The sequence below is a fragment of the Rattus norvegicus genome, chromosome 20, assembly GCF_036323735.1.
Source record: "Rattus norvegicus strain BN/NHsdMcwi chromosome 20, GRCr8, whole genome shotgun sequence".
NCBI lineage: Eukaryota > Metazoa > Chordata > Mammalia > Rodentia > Muridae > Rattus > Rattus norvegicus.
The window spans coordinates 12,915,761-12,934,535 of record NC_086038.1 but is presented as its reverse complement, the minus strand read 5'-3'; the positions used below and the strand labels follow the sequence as shown (position 1 = coordinate 12,934,535).

Below are 18,775 nucleotides of genomic sequence, written 5' to 3'. Positions count from 1 at the left end.
GAGTGGTATGTGTGGGGTGGTGTGAACAGTGTGGGGTGTGCGTGTGGGGTGTGTGTGGTGTGTGGGTGGTTTGGGTGGTGTGCATATATGTGGTAGTGTGTCCATCATAACTGGGAAGCTGAGGCTGGCCCCACACCCTGAGGCCACAGTGCCTGTGCCACCCTAAGAGCCTACACTTTAGAGTATAGAATAGCTAAGACTGGAGAACTGCTCATGATATTAGTCATGACATAATATACCCGATGGGACTCTGCAAAAAAACAACTCAAGAAGAAAAGTATCTATGGAATTATGCAAGTAATCCAAACTACAAAAAAAACGTAGGAACAACTGTCATGCCATGCTACATTTTGAATCAATTCTGGATTACAACTTCTAAGAAAAGCCCTTTCCTCTGTTCAACCTTCAGACCTTATCTGCTCCAGGCTGAGGTGGGACTGTACAGTGCAACAGATCTGATGTCCTCTCAGAAGCTCCTGCTTCCCAAAGCTGCCCCTGCCCGGCCTGGGCACAGGCTCACCCTCACCTGCTGGGCTGAGTGCTCCTCCAGGTACCTGGCCTTGCTCTTCTTGCTGGGGAAGCTGTAGAGGCAGTAGAAACACTGCTCCAAGGCGGTCTCCAGCTCCTCCTTGTAGGGGTGAGTGTCCTCAGAGGCAGACGCAGCAAGCTCCTTTTGGAGAACGTGCACCTATGACAAGTGGAACGAGATGCCTGAGAAAACACATACACAGGCTCAGCCTGCCTGTCACGGCAGGACCCTGGGGAGACGCCACTTCATCCACTCTTTTACCCTGAGGAGGCAACGTCTGAGGTCCTGGTGTGGCTAGATTTCACAAGACCCACTTCCTAGAAAGGACATGATATCCCTGCAGAACTGCTCTGGCTGGATCTGGCGGTAGGATCCTTTGAAGCGTGTGACCCGCCGGACTTTGGCGCCTCTAGCCAGCGTTTGCACCACCACACGATGCTTCAGGTAACATCTTCATCCATTTACTAAGTGTGCATTCACTGAGAAGCAGCTTTTCTTAGGCACGGTTTGACACAGAACTTACTTTAGGAAAGTTCAGGTTCCAATGGAGGAAATGGTGCTAAATACTTACAAACAAACCACTCTAAGTCCCACTGGGGCTGAGGAAAATCTCCCGACAAACCATTACTGAGAACCAGAGGAGATATGAACAATATAGCAAACGAGTTATATCTCTGGATATGAAACATCATGCCTATTTTATACCCAGTGTATATTAATAAATATACACTCTTCTCAAGCATTCGTGGTTTTGACAAAACTAATGAAAAGTAAATCTATTTACTTATTTATACACTGCTTACCTTATTTACACACTTGCTTGCTTACTTATGTACACACTTGTTTACTTATTTACATACCTACTTACTTGCTTATTTACACACTTGTTTACTTGTTTACACACTTGCTTACACACTTGTTTACTTGTTTATATACTTGTTTACATACTTGTTTACTTGCTTGTTTACACACTTGTTTACACACATGTTTGCTTACTTATTTACACACTCATTTATTTACCTATTTATGTACTTACTTACGTTTGTAGCAAGCACTTTACCTACTGAGCTACTTCCCAAGCTCTGAGCTCTCCATCCCCTCTCCCCTCCCCAAGTCTCTGTGTGCCCTGGAACTAGCTCTGGAGACCAGGCTGGCCTCTACCTCACGGAGACCTGCTTGTCTCTGCCTCCCGAGTGGTAGGATTTAAAGTGTACATTTTTTTTTTAATTTCAAAGGAGGGAAAAAGCATAAACAAGCTTAGCAATGAAAAATGGAGAAATTACTAGACACTTAACAACAGAACACCTTTATTCTAAAATGTATGACTTGAGGGGAAAAATCCATAATCAATAAATAATCAGAGTTAGCAATAGCTAAAATGTACAGATAGAAAGACCAGATTTGGTGTCAGAGGCGGGAAATGACAAACTACTGCCCGTGGGTCAAGTCTAGAGTGTGTCCGTCTTTGTAGGAATTAAGAATGGTGCACTGCAAGTTAGGGGGAGAGGGAAGAGTGGGCTGGACAGGGGTAAGAGTTGAACATGACCATCTTCAACGAACTAATAAAAATGTTATAATAGGAGAACAGCATTTATACTTTAAATCCCTAAAGTAAATCAAGAGAAGGAAAACTATTTTGTAGTTAGACACATACCTGAAGCTACCTTCCTGGGAAACTTGAAAAAGAGAGAGCAAAGCTCACAGTCTACCTATGTTAGTTCAAGTTACCGTAAGTCCAGACAACTCAGAGAAACCCTGATTCAAATAAAACTTTCGGTCCCCAGCTCCGAAAAAAAAGAACCAAAAAAAAAAAAAAAAAAAAAAAAAAAAACTACAAGGCTGGTCATCCCTCAGGACAGTGCTTGCCTAATATGTTCATCTCTAATATCATTACAAAATCAAAACTATCTCATAATACCAAAAAAGAAAGAAAGGGAAATTCAACTTTAAGCTCCACAAATCCTGCTGACTGTGCACTATTTCGAGTCTGAGGAGTTGCCCACAAACTCTCTCTTCTTTCCAGAATCCTGTGACCAGGTGCTGCCGAGAGAGAGAGAGAGAGAGAGAGAGAGAGAGAGAGAGAGAGAGAGAGAGAGAGAGAGAGAAACACGAACACACTAAGTCCACAACTCATTACAATTAAATCAAGTAGTAAGTTGAGAGGCTATGTCTGACAGAAATTTCTTTTTAAAATGTTACAATATGTCTGCAAAACAAGATAGAAAAATTAATTTAAGTATCTACTTGCAATAGAAAGTTGTTTAAAGATCCCCAGGGCTGGAAGTGTAGGACATCAGCAGACTACATGCTTGGCACATAGAAGGCCTTCTTGGGTCCCCAGAACAAAAACATCGTCTTCAAACAAAATGCACAGAACTGAAATAAGAGGTGGAAACATATAAGACTGAGATAAATGGAGAGATAGACTATTCTTGACTAAAGGATTCAATGTGGCCACTTCTCTCCCACATTAATCAATAAGACCACTGATTCCAATCAAAATTCCAAGGAGGGTGCAATTTCTCAAAATTTTATCTTACAATGTTATGAAAGGAGAAGCTAAGAACATCCAAAAGAATAGGATGGGAAAGGTAAGGACGTGAATGCTAACAGTTAGCAGACGTCTGTGGCACCGGCAAAGGCACAGACAAGCTGCTTACGTCAGTGAAGACAGTGCCTAGGGATATCCTGTGGACCCACGGGAGGGGAAGGAGCCTCGGGTTCAGTAGGAGAATTCTTTAATGAAGAGCTCAAACCATAGAGAATGTGAGACTGGACCTGCCGTTTCTTATAAACAAACTAACTTCCAAATGGAATGAAGAATGTGTGTAACAAGAAGCCAGGAGAAATGTTACAATCGTGAATCGTGTGTGTGAGTGTGTGTGTGTGTGTGTTGTGTGCGAGTGTCTGTGTGTGTGTGTGTGTTGTGTGCGAGTGTCTGTGTGTGTGTGAAGGTAGGTGAAGGTGTGTGTGAGTATGTGTATCTGTGAGTGTGAATGTGTTTGAGTGTGTCTGTGTGTGTGTGTCTATGTGTGTATCTATGTGTGTGTATCTGTGTGAGTATGTATCTGTGAGTGTGTGTGTGTGAGTGTGTGTATCTGTGAGTGTGAGTGTGTGTGAGTGTGTGTATCTGTGTGAGTGTGTGTCTGTGTGTATCTGTGAGTGTGAGTGTGTGTCTGTGTGTGTGTATCTATGTGTGTGTATGTGAATGTGTGTATCTGTGTGTGTATGTTTGCATGTGTGTGTGTATCTGTGTGTGTGAGTGTATGTGTGAGTGTGTGTGTAAGTGTGAGTGTATATGTATCTGTGTGTGTGTATATCTGTGTGTGTGTGTGTTGTTTATCGACAGGCTCTCATGTGTCTGAGGTGACTGAACTCCTGATCATCCTGCCTCACCAACCACTACCCAAGTGCTGGGATTCTAGGTATGTGCTTTGATTTCTCTTTGTTTTTCCTTCACAACTTCCTTTTCTTCCTTCCTTCCTTCCTCCCTCTGTTGTTTACATTTATTTATTTGCTTTATGGAGGAGCAGGCACTTGCATACCATGACACACGTGTAGAGGAATTCAGTTCTCTCCTTCCATCATGCAGGTTCTAGGGAGCAAACTCAGGCCATAGGGTTTGACAGCAAGTGCCTCCCCCCAGGTCCCTGGAAAGACTGCTTAAATGGGGACATGAGAGCAATAAAGGAAAAGTGTGGTGACTGGATATTACAATGTTTACATTCTGGCTGGATGTACAGGTCATGCCTATACTCCTAGGACTCAGACGGTTGAATCAGGGGAGTCAGGGGTTTAATGTAGGCTACATAGTGAGACCCTGTCCCAAAAGACAAAACAAGAACATCAAAATCCAGCAGATGAGGCATCACACTAAGTTAAAACAGAAACAAACAGCTGCACAGGAATGGGGTGCTTGGTACATGTACCCAAATACACCTGTCCCCAAAGGACTGAAAATCTGTAAAGAACCAACGTGGGGGGATGGTGCAGAGAATGTAAGTTAATTCACAGGAAAACTTACAAATTTTATGAGCGGCCAAATTATGAAAGAAGAAACCAAGGATCAAGGAACATAAAAAGAGTTAAAAGCAGTCCCGAGAAGAGGAAAAGCCCCAGTGAAGGTGTACTTTAACATGGGCATGGCCTGTTGAAGGTGCCAAGGCCAACTGACCCATGGGACATTGACAAAGCCATTACCCACATGGGCCAGGCTCGAGAGTAATAGCAAAGCTTTCTCTTGCGCATCCTCGTCCCAGGTGCTCAGCCTGAGACTGATGGCCTACAGAGGCCTACTACTGGCTAATCCCACGGCCGAGGTGCTGCGCTAATGAACAGGCTGAAGTTCCAGGCTGGTGGCAGGTGGTAGAGGGAACGGTTAAGAGAATTCTAATCTGATCCCACTTCACTTGACTTTCTCTATTTCCTCATGGTCCCTCTCCAGAATTCCAGAACCTGAGCTGCACAGGATGTGGTGAATAAAGCACTCCACCTCGATAATAACTGTGAAGCATTACAAAGAGCTAAGATCCACAGAAGCCCTCTTGGATCGCCACCACTGTTTAAGTCTGTAAAGTATAAGGGCTGACAAATGGCTGGGGATAGCACAGCACAGAAAGTGCTCACTGTACAGGCATGAAGAGGACTCCAGGGCTGGAGAGATGGCTCAGCGGTTAAGAGCACCCGACTGCTCTTCTAGAGGTCATGAGTTCAATTCCCAGCAACCGCATGGTGGCTCACAACCATCTATAAAGAGATCCGATGCCCTCTTCTGGTGTATCTGAAGACAGCTACAGTGTACTTATATATAATAAATAAATGAATCTTTAAAAAAAAAAAAAAAAAAAGAAGAGGACTCCAGTTTGACCCCCAGAACTCACATTTAACAGGCAGGGTGTAGTGGGGTGGGTGCTTGTTAATCCCAGCACTGAGGAGACAGGAAGAGGTGGATCCCGGAGCTCAATCCTCCAGCGTAAAGAGGCGGTGCATGAGGAAGGACACGCCTGATGCACTTACACAGTATGCTGGCTAGTTTTGTGTCTCCTTGACACATGCTAGAGTCATCACAAAGGAAGGAGGCTCAATTAACAAGATGTCTCCATAAAATCCAGGTGTAGGACATTTTCTTAGTGATTAATGTAGGAGGGCTCAGCCCATTGTGGAAGAGGCCAACCCTGGGCAGGTAGTTCTGGGCTCTATAAAAAAGCAGGTTGAGCAAGCCATGAGGAGCAAGCCAGTAAGCAGCGCCCCTCCATGGCCTCTGCATCAGCTCCTGCCTCCAGGTTCCTGCCCTGACTCCCTTTAGTGATGAAAGTATAAGCCTTTATTTACATAAACCCTTGCCTTTTTGACTTGCTTTTTGGTCATGGTGTTATCACAGCACTGGTAACTCTAAGACACGTGGGCTCTGGGGATCTCAACTCTGGTCCTCACCCTTCTACAGCAACCACTGAGCTGTCTTGCCAGCTTCTCTTCATGAGAGAGCTTCCTGCAGACTTCCTAGAAGCAGACAATGGCTGCATGCTGGCAGAACAATGAAAGCAGACTGACTCCTGGATACAGGCTTGGCCGACTATCAACCCTGTGCACAGCAAAGCAGTGTACACACTCAGTCGCCTTCAACTGTGAGGGCTGAGCTAGGTTGTCAACCTGACTAGATCTAGAATCAACCAAAACCCAAACTTATGGGCAGGCCTGTGATGAATATTCTTTTTTTTTTTTTAATTATTTCTTTTTTTTTTTTTTAAGGATTTATTTATTATATAAGTACACTGTAGCTGTCTTCAGACACACCAGAAGAGGGCGTCAGATCTCATTACAGATGGTTGTGAGCCACCATGTGGTTGCTGGGATTTGAAATCAGGACCTCTGGAAGAGCAGTCAGTGCTCTTAACCGCTGAGCCATCTCTCCAGCCCCTGAATATTCTTGATTATCTGAGGTGGACACACCCTAAATCTAAGCTGTATGTTCTGGAGGCAGCCCATAGAAAAGGACGTGGAAGAAGGAAGCTTTGCCCTCACTCTAGCTGGCAAGTTTATCTGTCCTGTTGGAGCAGCTGGTAGTAAAAGTCTAATTTCTGGGTCTGAAGAGATGGCTCAGTGGTTAGAGCACTGACTGCTCTTCCAGAGGTCCTGAGTTCAACTCCCAGCAACCACATGGTGGCTCACAGCCATCTGTAATGGGATCTGACGCCCTCTTCTGGTGTGTCTGACGACAGCTACAGTGTACTAATATACATAAAATAAATAATTTTTTTTTTTTAAAAAAAGCAGACTTTTCAGGATTCCAACACAAACTGAAACAAGCAGCCCTCCAGGACTCCTCCTGGACTCTACCCCATTTTGGGACTGCAAAGACATCCAACGTCATGGACTAAACAACTACTGGATTCTCAGCCTCTCTGCTGTGAGACAGATGGACTACCCAAACTATGTTCTGTAAGTCAGTCTAATAAACCTTCTTTAATATCAGTTCCATCAGATCTGCTCCCCTAGAGAGCCCTGACTCACAGAAACCTGTATTTATTTTGTGTCAGGTGCTACATTCATCAGCGATGAACCAAGTGAACAAAAATACCCACGCTCTAAACTTCACACCAGTGGAGAAAAGTCAAGTAACAAACACAGGGCCCCGAGAAAGTAGGAAAAACTGGGTAAAGATGAGGCAAACTAGAGAATTGCTAGGAATTGAACTCAGGACCTCTGGAAGAGCAGTCAGTGCTCTTAACCGCTGAGCCATCTCTCCAGCCCACCTTTCTTCCTTTAAAGACGATTCTCTGGTATTTTCACAGTAACAGAAAGAAAAAAGGTCACAGGAACCTAGTCCAGATTGTCTGCCGTAAGTTTCAGTAATTACAGCTGTGCATTAGTCAAAGACTCAGTGTGGGAACCCCTTCAGGCAGACACACACAAAGCCAAAGGAGTCCCTGGCTTTTCCAGCCCCCCCCCCCCCTTATGCTGGCAGGCCCAGGGCTCACTCACATAGAATCGCAGCAGCGCTCCATCTGAATTGCAGCACCAGGACCTCCTGCCCAGGTACTCATGTGCTGTGTTGAGCAGCATGAGGGAAGATGGGAGCATGGGCATCTCCGAGATCCCTGGGGAAAGGCAAGAGTTAGTGCACGGCAGCCGGAGGAGGGCGGCGACATCGCTTCTTCAGGGACCCTTCTGTCTCTCGTATATGACCACAGAATTTTTTTTCTCTTTCCTTTTTCTGTCTTCTAAGTAATTACCTAGCTGGCTTTCATCAGCAATCTAAATGTATCAAAAATCAACTGAAATCGTACATTTTTCTAAATGTAAATGAAAACTTCACTGAAAATAATGAAACAATCCTGAGAGCCAATACTGGCTTCCAGTGCACATTTCTCAAAACACCTCCTGTGCTTTTCAACGAGGGAGTTACAGTCACACTCCTCTCACAACTCTGAAAGACTCCTCACTCAGGCTCCCCTGACTACTGCATTATTACTAGTTCCCCAAGAGTCTCAGGGTCCTTGGAACTCTGGGCGAGTAGAGACCATTAGCACTTTATTTGGGTGCTCTTTTTGGGGGGAAGGGCAGAACATATTTAAACAGACGACACCAGAAGGCATTACACACAGCTATACACAGCTTAAATCTCTTACCAGACCGTCCCAAACAAGAAAGCAAGTCCCTCCCCTGCCAAACCCCTTCAACGAATAAAGGCTGAAGCCTCTCTAGCCTTTGTGCCCTCTTCAGTCTCCATTTGTCTTTTCTTCTTTAAACAGGTTTTGTTTTTATTTTTGTGTGTGTGTTTGTGTCTGCAGTGTGTGTTGGTCCCTGTGACAGTCAAATGGTCTGCATCTAGAGTTATAGGCGGCTGTGAATTACCTGACACTCTTACAAGTCATGAATTTTGTCCTATATAAAACTTTCCTAACTCTTCCTTAAAACTAGATTTAACACCCCCACCCCCATGTCTACAGAGGTCAAAGAGGCAGCTGAGCTGCCCACCACCACCGAGCTTTCCCTTAAGGCGAGACTTGCTGTATCCAGTGGTCAGTTCCTTCAGTGTCTAAGTCAGCTGCAGGACTTCCTTTCTCTGGGGCCAATACTCCCATGAGCGACATCCAGTAAGGTGACACGGCAGGACAGCTCTAAAGAACCACAGTCACTCCAGAGCGCCCGCCGGCCTAGCCAGGGCCTGTTGGGCTAACATCACAGGTTACCGGCTTCTTCTCCTGATCCTGCTGCTTTTCATGTCCGTCAGTGTCCACTTGGAGTAACTCAGCTCTTACGGTACCTCACTACTCAGGCAGGAGTGAACTCAATCCTGTGCCAAGTCCTGGGAGTTAAGGGTGGTCATGGAAGGGTGGAGGTACCCCCCTTACCCCGTCTTCCTCTGAGGAGGTTTTGGAGGGGCTTCTCCAGTAGCCAGCTCTCTATAAACGACAGGATATTGGGGTTTTGTCCAGAACCTGGTCAGCTGCCATCCCTGTCTTCTCAGGACAGGAAACGGTAGAGAGGCACAGCACCATGCCTGCCTGTCTCGTCCTGGGCGTAGTGCTCCAGCTGAGGGCTCTAACTAGCTCTTCTTGCTTACTTACTTGCCCACAGCTTGCCTGCTTCTCCTCTTGAGAGAGGCTCTCTTTATGTAGCATCACCTGCCCTGGTGCTAACTAGACTAGGCTGGCCTTGAACTCCTCACAGAGATCCACCTGCCTCTACCTCCCCAGAGCCAAGAGTAGGTATATACACCACCATTTCCAGCACTCGTGGCTTTTAGAAACCTCTTTGGTATGGGTAATTTTCATTTTTATAAGAAAAATAACAAATATTTATGGTTATATATATTTTACTACTCAAGTCTTTTGTGAAAACAACTAAGTACAAATATGTCAAGAGTTCTACAATTTAGCACAAATATGTCCAGAGTTCTACAGACATTCATTACTAGACATTTATTTTATTTTATTTTTTTTTGGAGCTGGGGACCGAACCCAGGGCCTTGCGCTTCCTAGGTAAGCGCTCTACCACTGAGCTAAATCCCCAGCCCCATTACTAGACATTTATACTTAAACAAAAATCACTGAGTAACACAAAGGGTCTTCATGAGGAATGGGTACCCCGAGGCATGCCTGTAGCATGACGTCTAAGAAGTAAATACCGCAGTGCTCCAGGCTGAACAAGCCAGGTGGCCCCTAGCATACACCTATTCACACTGCCCTGTGTGGGGCCACAGCCCCACAGGGGATAGGAAATGCCATCCCTCCAAGCCTACAGCCAGCGCACCTTCTTCCGTTGGGTTCTGGAGCTGCTGCTGGTGGCACAGAGACCGGAAAGTGTCTTCCTCCTGCCAGATGATCCTGTGGAGGATGATCCAGGGCAGCACGGAGGAGACATAGGGCTCCTTGGGCTCCTCCTGCACAGCCATGCTGCAGTCGATGACCTGGCAAAGGGCACCGGCATATCACAATATGGCAGCCTCCCAGGCCTCTTGAGATGACCTACACTGCAGTGCCTTCTGGGGGAGGTGGGACATGCTGTCTGCCTACCCCTACAGCTCTAACATGGGAACACTGACCTACAGTATCCCAGTTTGTTATCAGACGAACTCCCAGAATGACCAGTGGCAATCCATGCCACATGCAGCTACTGACCGTGGCGAGGGGAACTAACACCCTGGGGAAAGCAGGCATGGAGAAGCTACTGAGCTGTGTGGGTATAGACAGACGCTAAAAGCAGAAGTGGCAACAGGGTTTCATGCACAAGGTGATCAGACAGAAGCCCTTAAGGCTTCCAGGTAAATGACTGTGTGTGCCCGATACCCAGAGAGGACAGGGCATAAGGGCACAGGACACACTCACAGGCAAGGATCCCAGAGGTGGCCCAGAAAGGCTTCAGCTAAGAAAACAGAAGAGGAAAAGCTGGAGATCAGTGCACCTTGGCACACTACCCAGACAGTATATGCAGGGTTTAGGTAAGGGAGGAGACATTCGTATAAGTTGCTTCTGTGGCAGGATGGTGACTGGGCTAAAAAAGTAGAAGGTACAGGAAGGGCCACTATAGCACTTCCACAGGTCATCAAGGAAACGGCAGGAACCTAGACTAGGGCAGAACAAAATGGAGGGGTAAAACCTAGAGTAGGGAAGATGTGGTTCGGTAGGACTTAGTCATGGCCAGAGTGTGGGTTTAGAAGACAGCAGAGGGCACTCGATGAAGATTACGTGCCTCGAAACTGGCCTGGGAAACATGGGCACTGTGGCTGACCTCAGGACTGAAGTACTACCCCTGAACCCCACGCTCCAGGGTAGCGTGTGGAGTAGGAAGCCTGGCAGGGAAGCAGACCTGGACTCCAGTGCTCACTCTGCCTCTTGGCACAGTAAATGCAGACAGAACCTTCGCCCTAAGCCTACTTTGCCCCTCTGGGACAGGATGTCTGGGGATCCTGTTGTACCAGCTGTGACATCAACTCTAACCTCTACGCAAAGCAGCCCCAGGTCTGCATCTGTGGACAGCTGCTGCCTCCTCAAACTCCACAGTCCAGGCCAGAGGAGCCACATGTCCCTCTATGTCCCTCTAGGGTACACAGCTCAGTGGGTGTCTGTGAACCTCAGAAGGGTGTCAGAGACACACCCGCTGAGACAGCACAGGACAAAGAGGAACCAGCAGGAAGTTACCTGAATGAGGTTGTTGGTGAGCCGGACAAGGCCCGTGGGAGAGGAGGACTCCTTCAGGATGCTGCCCCTGCTGTCTGATGACAGTGCCTGCTCCATGCCTAGCAGCAGCTGCGTCACTGTGGCCGCCCACTCCTCCTTGGCCGCAGAGTCACTCGAGTTCAGCATCTGCTGGACAGCTTCATTGAGGGCCACGTCAGAGCATTCAAAGCACTGCCTGTGCTCCTCCAGCCGGAGCAGAGAGTCCTGCGCACAAGAAGCAAAACGAAAGGTGTGCTGTCCACTTCACACAGCGCACGGGGCCTCGGGGCTGAGGCTGGGAGGAGCAAAGAGTGGGGAGCAGCGGCCACATCAGCAGCTTCCACACAGCCTTGAGGCACCTGCAAGAGCACACTCTGACTTGGGTACAGTGGCAATGACAGGCCACCCGCCAGGGAGCTGTCAGAAAATTCTTTTACTCTTGTGCCAAATTTTCCCATCTTTAAACCTGGGCCTCTGAGACCTGACCTCTCAATTAGGGCTGAGACCGAGTGACTAATTCCCTCTGCTCCCAACCTGACCCTGACCCCAAATCATAAATTACTTTATTGCTACTTCCTAACGGTGAAGGTCTGATATGCAGAGTATCTGACATGCAACCCGTGAGAAAGGGTCTCTGACCTCCAAAGGCATCTTGAGGGTTGAGAACCACCGCTCTAACAGAACATAAGGCTCGGGGCCAGAAAGAACGAAAAGGACACGGCTAGCTGCCAACGAGTGTTGAAGTCAAATTACCACTCGGTGGGCAATGCTACCATATGCCTAAACAAATAAAACACCATAAAAAAGAGATGAGAAGTACATCAAGAAACTGGGTGCAAAATAGACAGGCAAAGATCAGCAGGGCTCTTACAAACCAACACTGCACAGTTGAAAAGTACAACTAACAACTCAAAGTAGTAACATCCGAAACGAACTGACCGAGAGGGACTATCTGCTATACTGAGGAATATAAAATTTGCTAAATTGGGATCTCATTCTGGTATCCCATCCCCTCACCATGAGAAGGATTCCAAATTTGATCCCCACCCTAGCAATGTCAAAACAGCCAGTAAAACTATGCACCCATACAACATGGCCGCTGCTGTGGGTGAGTTAGGGTGAGAATCCCTTCATCCCTGTGGGGCACATCATGGATTCCTCCTCCCCTCCAGAGCCTTCCTGACCACTGCCAGGCATTCCAAGAAGGCCCTCCTCTGTGTGGAGAACCTGAGCCGATGAGCACTGCTCCAGCCTAGGAAAGGTCTAAGCACAAGACACAAACGCACAGTGAGGAAAACCACATTTATCTGCAAGTGTGAACAGATCCTGACAACGGAAAAACTGAGAGCACTGAATATAAAAACAAAACAAAAATAAAGCCACAATTTAATAACAGCAAATGACATATTGAAAAAAAATCCAATGAGAAAAAAATATCTTTAATTATTAAAAAAAATCTTTCCAGGGTTGGGGATTTGGCTCAGTGGTAGAGCACTTGCCTAGCAAGCACAAGGCCCTGGGTTCGGTCCCCAGCTCCGAAAAAAAGAAAAGGAAAAAAAATCTTTCCACTCAGTAAGAAAGCAGGCAGCAATAACTGGAAATCACTTACTCCTAGAAGCAGAAGCTCCACAGGGTATGGCCCAGTCCTCGGAACATCCCGTAACACAGGGCAACACTCCTCCCAAGAAAACCCCTCTGGCCATATCTACTGACAGGAACAAGGTAGCAGGAACAAGCTAACATCTGAGCATGAGGGCCATCCTACAAAGTACAGAGGGCCAGCGCCTAGGCGCCAAAGCTCCCTCCTACTCCTCTCCACTCTGCTTAAACCATCTCTCTCCTCCCCTCCTAGGGCTGAGAAGAAACATTTGTTCTCACAGCTACACCTCTTAGGCAGTTCCCGGTTCAAGAAAGCTAATGATTAAAACACCAGAAAAGGCTGGGATATTACTGTGCTCCTTCCCACCCAAAAGGAGAAAGACCCATAGATTAATTTATAGGCTGTGTTAGCATAACCTATAAAAGTCCAGGCTGGCCATGTCTGTGTCTATCGGACTCAGGACAGGGGAGTAGTTACAATGACAGAGCACTCCACAGTGGCAGCAGCAGCAGCAACAGGAGGGCACACATGGCTGCACACGCAACGCTTGTGTTCTTCGGCATGCAGTAAGGGTGCACATTTTTCTTGACTCTACACTGTATGCGATCAATTTATACATACTCACAATTAATCTAAAATGCAATAAAGCAGAGAGGAACAAACAAATAGACAGATGGAGGATATCTTAGCCATTCTTTCCTCCTCTGTCTGCCAAAAGTTCAGTCAAGTGTGGGCTCCCCTTGACCACACACCTTATAAAATCCAAACTCTCAGGCTCTAACATTAGCCCGATCTTGACCATCTCTTTGGTCTGGCATCATTTTAGAGGGTTGGCTAAGCTCCCACTTTTCCCTTTGGGGTTCGTGTTTTCCTACACAAGTAAAGGCAATATAAACATGGACGGGACCCAAGCGTAAGCACGTACCTGCAGCAGAAGCAGCTGGGCCGGCCTCTCGGGAATGGAAGTCATAAACTCCAGGTGTTTGGCTCGGTCAAAGCCACTGGTGCACAGAGTGGGCCGGAGCAGCTGCACCACAGCCTTGTAGTCGCCCGCCTCAAACAGCCGCTGAATCTCCTCCAGGGACTGGCACCTTTCCAGAGACTTCAGGTTCTTATCAATCTGGACAGGGTCCAAAAGTGCTGTCTGATGGCAAATCTCCCACCTCCTCCCTGAACTTAGCCAAGGTCTGAGTCATCCCATCCAAGCAGGAAAGACAAGCTAATACTCCAGCACTCCATTTCATCCAGACTACAGTAGGCTCCCTCACTTAAAACACATCAGTGTCCACACAATGCACATATGCCTTCAAAAATAGCTACATGAATGCCAAGGTCTATAAGGTCTTTAAAAGCACACACTGCCACTACAGAAGCAGAAGGGTTCTCTGACAGTGCTGAAAGCCTCCTGGTCAGTTCAGCAAACCAGACTTGAGCAACCACAGACTGCCAGGGCACCAGAGGGTTGGCATGCATTACTGACCCTCAGGGCCCTTTCCCCACAAGAGGCCCAATGCACCCTGGCACACAGGCAGCGGAGAACCTGGTCTTTCCCCAGAACAATGGTAGAGGAATCTAACAGCGACTTTGAGCCATGTGAACACATCACAGATGAGGAGCTGCAGCAGGGGGGGAAACACGGTGAGAAGAGCAAGCACAGGGAGAAGGGGACCATCAGAAGCTGCCGGGCACACACTGTGGACTGTTCCTCCACAGCCAGGTCAGCACAGGGGAGAAGGAGGAGGAGGAGGAGGAGGGGGAGGGGGAGGAAGAGGAAGAAGAGGAAGAGGAGGAGGAGGAGGAGGAGGGGGAGGGGGAGGAAGAGGAAGAAGAGGAAGAGGAGGAGGAGGAGGAGGAGGAGGAGGAGGGAGACAGAGACAGAGACAGAGACAGAGAGAGAGACAGAGAGAGAGAGAGAGAGAGAGAGAGGGAGAGAGGGAAAGGAACAAGGACTTCTACACCCTGCTTGCTCGAAGCTCCCACACTTGGTGGTGGACACATCCCTTCCAGGACCTTCTGCTCAGCACCTGGGCATTTCTTATTCCACAGGAGCAGATCAGGTCCGGTCTGATAGATCAACTCAGAGTAAGTCTTCCACCAAGAAAACACCATTATAAGCTTCCACTCACTTCCTCCAGAGAAACAATGGAGTCATTGTGCAGGTTGGGCAGCCGGATGACAATGTCCCTTTGCTCAGCCCCTGCCTGGGCTTGGAGAGCCGTGGAGCTCTGGAGTATCTCTGTGCAGATATCATAGTTCTCCAAAGCTTGCTCCATATCGCCCTGGTCAGAAGGAACAAGAAACGGGGCCTAGAGTAGAGAACTAATAGTGTTACGCCAGGTCCCATACATTCCTGATCTCACTCGATGCACACACCCTTAAGCTGGTTTTTGGTGTTTGCTTAAAGACAGGGTCTCATAGTCCAGGTTGATCTGATACTAACTAGTACAGGCTGGCCTTGAACTCCATCCCTCTAACTGCTGGGATTACAGACATATGCCACAAAGCTAGGTTTTTAACTCAGTATTGCTATCCTCTTACCCCGCCCCAAAAAAGGGCTTTAAAGAAAAGTGGGGCTAAACAATATTTGTTGAGTGATCTATACCTCAATTCTGTGAAACACAGAATCACCAACCCATGTCACAGGTGAAGACACCAATGCCAGCTCAGCACAGGTGTCATACAGACCCAGACTTAAAACCAAGGCCTGTCCTAAGTGTAGACCCGAAATCCTTCACATAAGTGTGTTGCTTCCCTCAGACTGAGCTGCTGCGCTGCTGAGCTCTGGCTGCCTTTGACACAGTCTACCAGTGCACCAATCGCTGGCACTGAGGGCTACTAGGGAACTGCCAAGCCACTCTGGCCTTCCCAGCTAGGCTAAGGAGAGGCCTCCTCGAACCCTCAAAAACAGATGCTCCTTTTGGAGAGCTCTGTCCCATTCCTGATACTTGCCTGAGCTTTTTTGGGAAAACAGGAAGGGGCAATCGAGGCAATCATGAGTAGGGGTTGCTAGGGAACAAAGAACCCCTCCCAAAGCCCTGTGGTAGGCACTGAGGTGCTTTCCAGAGTGGCAGTGACGTTTGGGCTGCTGACATGCTGGCAGTTCCCCTCCATACCTCATGGTCTCAGTCCAAGCCCACTAGAGCTATGGATGTATATTTCCTCAATATGGCCAATTCTCTGCCCTCCCTGTCACTGCATGGGACTAACCTGTAGTGCCAAGAAACGTGCCTTCAGCCAGTAAACACGGACCACAAACTCCAGCCAGCCGTCCTCAAACAGATCCCGCTGAGATGACGCAAATGACAGCTGCAGGAGGTCACCCAGGCAGTGGGTTCCTGGGAAGTCTGGCCCAAACCTGCCTGTCACCACACCAGCAGGGCAGTTCCGGGGAGACACTGAAAACCACCAGAGCAATGTGAGGCCCCGTGTACATCAATCATCCCATACCCTCCTGCCCCAGAAGGCACCTCAGCCCTCCCTGAAGGGTCCATGACTAGGCACTCTGAGTCGTCAGAGACTTAGAGCCGGTGAGCAGCAAGACAGAGAGTAGCCAGTTGGGTAGAGGTACAGAGACCACAAGCGCTGCGACTGAGTTCCCTGACTGAGCTCTGAGCTTATCTGCGCTCTGCAAGTTGGAATGCACAAGGAGGTCTGAGAGGACTGCGGAGACACACAGCACTGAGCAGTCACTCCCAAGGCGGCACACTACCTCCTCACGTCCCAGCTAACAGCTCCAGCAGATGCGTGTGACACCTGCCTCTGCTGTCACCTCACAAGCACTGGGAGATGTACCAGAGACACTTGAAAGCCACCTGAGGTGCCCGCACTGCATGACTGAGCACCCCCACTTCCCTCAGCCTTCTGGGGTTCACAAAATCACCACACCAAGATCCAGATGCCTCTTACCCGTGGAGCTTCTGCCTTTGGTCAGAAGCCACTGGTCCAGTTGGAGCTCCATGCAGGAAAGAGACATCAGCATCATGTCCTGTAGGACAAGAAGCACAGGTAGGGATAAACTCACAAAGATTTGCCAAATGATGAGGTAACCATCTAAATGTCACTTTTCTTTTAGGACAGGGTCTCATGTATCCCAGGTCTGGCCTTTGAATGACTCTGCTGCCGTGGCTGACCTTGAGCTTTAGTATCTCTTGTTTTTACCTCCTGAGCCCCGAGGTTACAGGTGTGGGCCACGATATTCACCCATCTCCTCCAGGGCTGAGGGGTGAACCCAGAGCTTTGTGCAGGCTTCGCAAACTTTCTACTCACTAAGCTACACCATCAGCTCTAATATTTACTTCTTACAAACCTGTTTAAAATGTACTTACGTATTTTTCCTTTTTTAAAAAAGATTATTAGTTTATTTTATGTGAGTACACTGTAGCTGTCTTCAGACACACCAGAAGAGGGCATCAGATCTCATTACAGATGGTTGTGAGCCACCATGTGGGTGCTGGGATTTGAACTCAGGACCTCTGGAAGAGCAGTCAGTGCTCTTAACCACTGAGCCATCTCTCCAGTTGTTTGTGCTAGACTGTGTGTATGTGCATGTGTGTGGTGTGTGTACGTGTTCGTAGTACAAGTGGAGGGGATCAGAGGACTCTGTAGAGTTCCCCCACCTCTACGTGGGTTCCAGGTAGGCAGGGAGTACAGCAAGCTCTTGCACCCACTGAGCCGTCTTCTGCCACTCCTGAAGTTACTTTCGGTGAAAACACAATCCTTCCTTCCACCTGTGTGTTAGTTATAAACAACAAGCAATGGGCACTTGCCAGGATGTCTAGATAAAACAAGGGATGGCTCTACCTAGCAAGGAAGCAACCTGTCACCTCACTTCTGCACCACCCCAGACACAGGATATCCACCTTTAAACACTAAAAGTACCAGCCATGTGATGTGCCATCCCCAGAGCGCTAAGGAAGCTAAGACTGGGGGACAGCGCCCTGCCAGCAAGGCATAGCTAGGAAAAGGTCCGCTATTTCAGGATTCCAAATGCTGGCTCCCACTGATTCACATTGTTCCCGGAGGGAACAAGGCCGGGGAAGGCCACTTGGTGCTACTTGAGGTCTGCTCAGCGAGGCAGCAACGGCTCTACAGGCATCAACTCCAGCCGGACTCTCAGCCAGAAGATGACCTGGACTGGGCCCTGTGGCAGTCTGGATGAGACTACCACAGGCTCACAAGTTTGAATACTTGATCCCCAACTGGTCAAACTGTGAAGAATCAGAATGTACGGCCTTATGGGGGAAGGTGTGTCACTGGGGCAGGCCCGAGTTCCCGGCTATTTGTGGAGATGTAAGTTCTTAGTTGCTGTTTCAGTACCTTGCCTGCCTGCCCGTTGCCACACTTCCTACCACGATGGTGATGTCCTCCTGTCCCTCTGCAATTGCAGACCCCAAAGAAACCTCCTTCCTATTGACTTGCCTTGGTCATGGTGTCTTATCACAGCAACAATAAACACCTAAAGCAGACCTGACGGCTCTCGTTTTCCCACCTCAGCATCTGGCACTCTACCTTCACGATAAGAAATGGGTCTGATAGCCTACGTTTGTTTGAGCTCTAAAACACCACAGCAGCAGCCTGGGATATAGCGTGCAATGGACAGGGCTGAGTAAGGCTCCATTACTCCCCTAAATGCCCAGCTTAGCTTTTCCTGTTTTCTCAGCTGACAGATATGTGAACAGGGCTGGAGATACAGTTCAGGGGTGCACAGTCCCCCCAATACCATGCATGCACACAAATTAGCAATAGATCCTAGCTTTTCAAATATAGTCAAAGGTTCCTTTTCTTTTCCCTACAAGCTCCCCCAACGCTAGAAGTCCGCCCCATGGCTGCTGCTTCCTCCTCATGTCCAAACGTCTTGTCAGCTGTGTTCAAGACTCTCAACCTCGTTGCACTGCTAGTAATAGAACCCATGACCACCATGGCCCAGCTGGCAACAGCCTCCTCCAATCCGCTCTACTCACTATAATCCCCAGAATATTCCACTCA

At 48.1% G+C, this 18,775-nt stretch overlaps 1 protein-coding gene across 5 annotated transcripts in view; it reads right to left on the bottom strand.

The window, feature by feature from the left end:
* The window catches only part of Cabin1 (calcineurin binding protein 1), a 122,052-nt gene that overhangs the window by 80,266 nt on the left and 23,011 nt on the right, over nucleotides 1-18,775 (bottom strand). For all 5 annotated transcript variants that reach the window (XR_005497345.2, XM_039099132.2, XM_063279580.1 and 2 more), the window contains exons 13-20: nucleotides 16,697-16,775; nucleotides 15,998-16,185; nucleotides 14,917-15,069; nucleotides 13,716-13,910; nucleotides 11,173-11,415; nucleotides 9,785-9,941; nucleotides 7,511-7,626; nucleotides 527-688 (exon numbers count right to left, since the gene is read on the bottom strand). Coding sequence is in view for 4 of the 5 variants with exons in the window: in XM_039099132.2 (XP_038955060.1) it covers nucleotides 527-688; nucleotides 7,511-7,626; nucleotides 9,785-9,941; nucleotides 11,173-11,415; nucleotides 13,716-13,910; nucleotides 14,917-15,069; nucleotides 15,998-16,185; nucleotides 16,697-16,775 (1,293 nt within the window). In the remaining variant the exon portion in view is untranslated. The remainder of the gene's footprint in view (nucleotides 1-526; nucleotides 689-7,510; nucleotides 7,627-9,784; nucleotides 9,942-11,172; nucleotides 11,416-13,715; nucleotides 13,911-14,916; nucleotides 15,070-15,997; nucleotides 16,186-16,696; nucleotides 16,776-18,775) is intronic.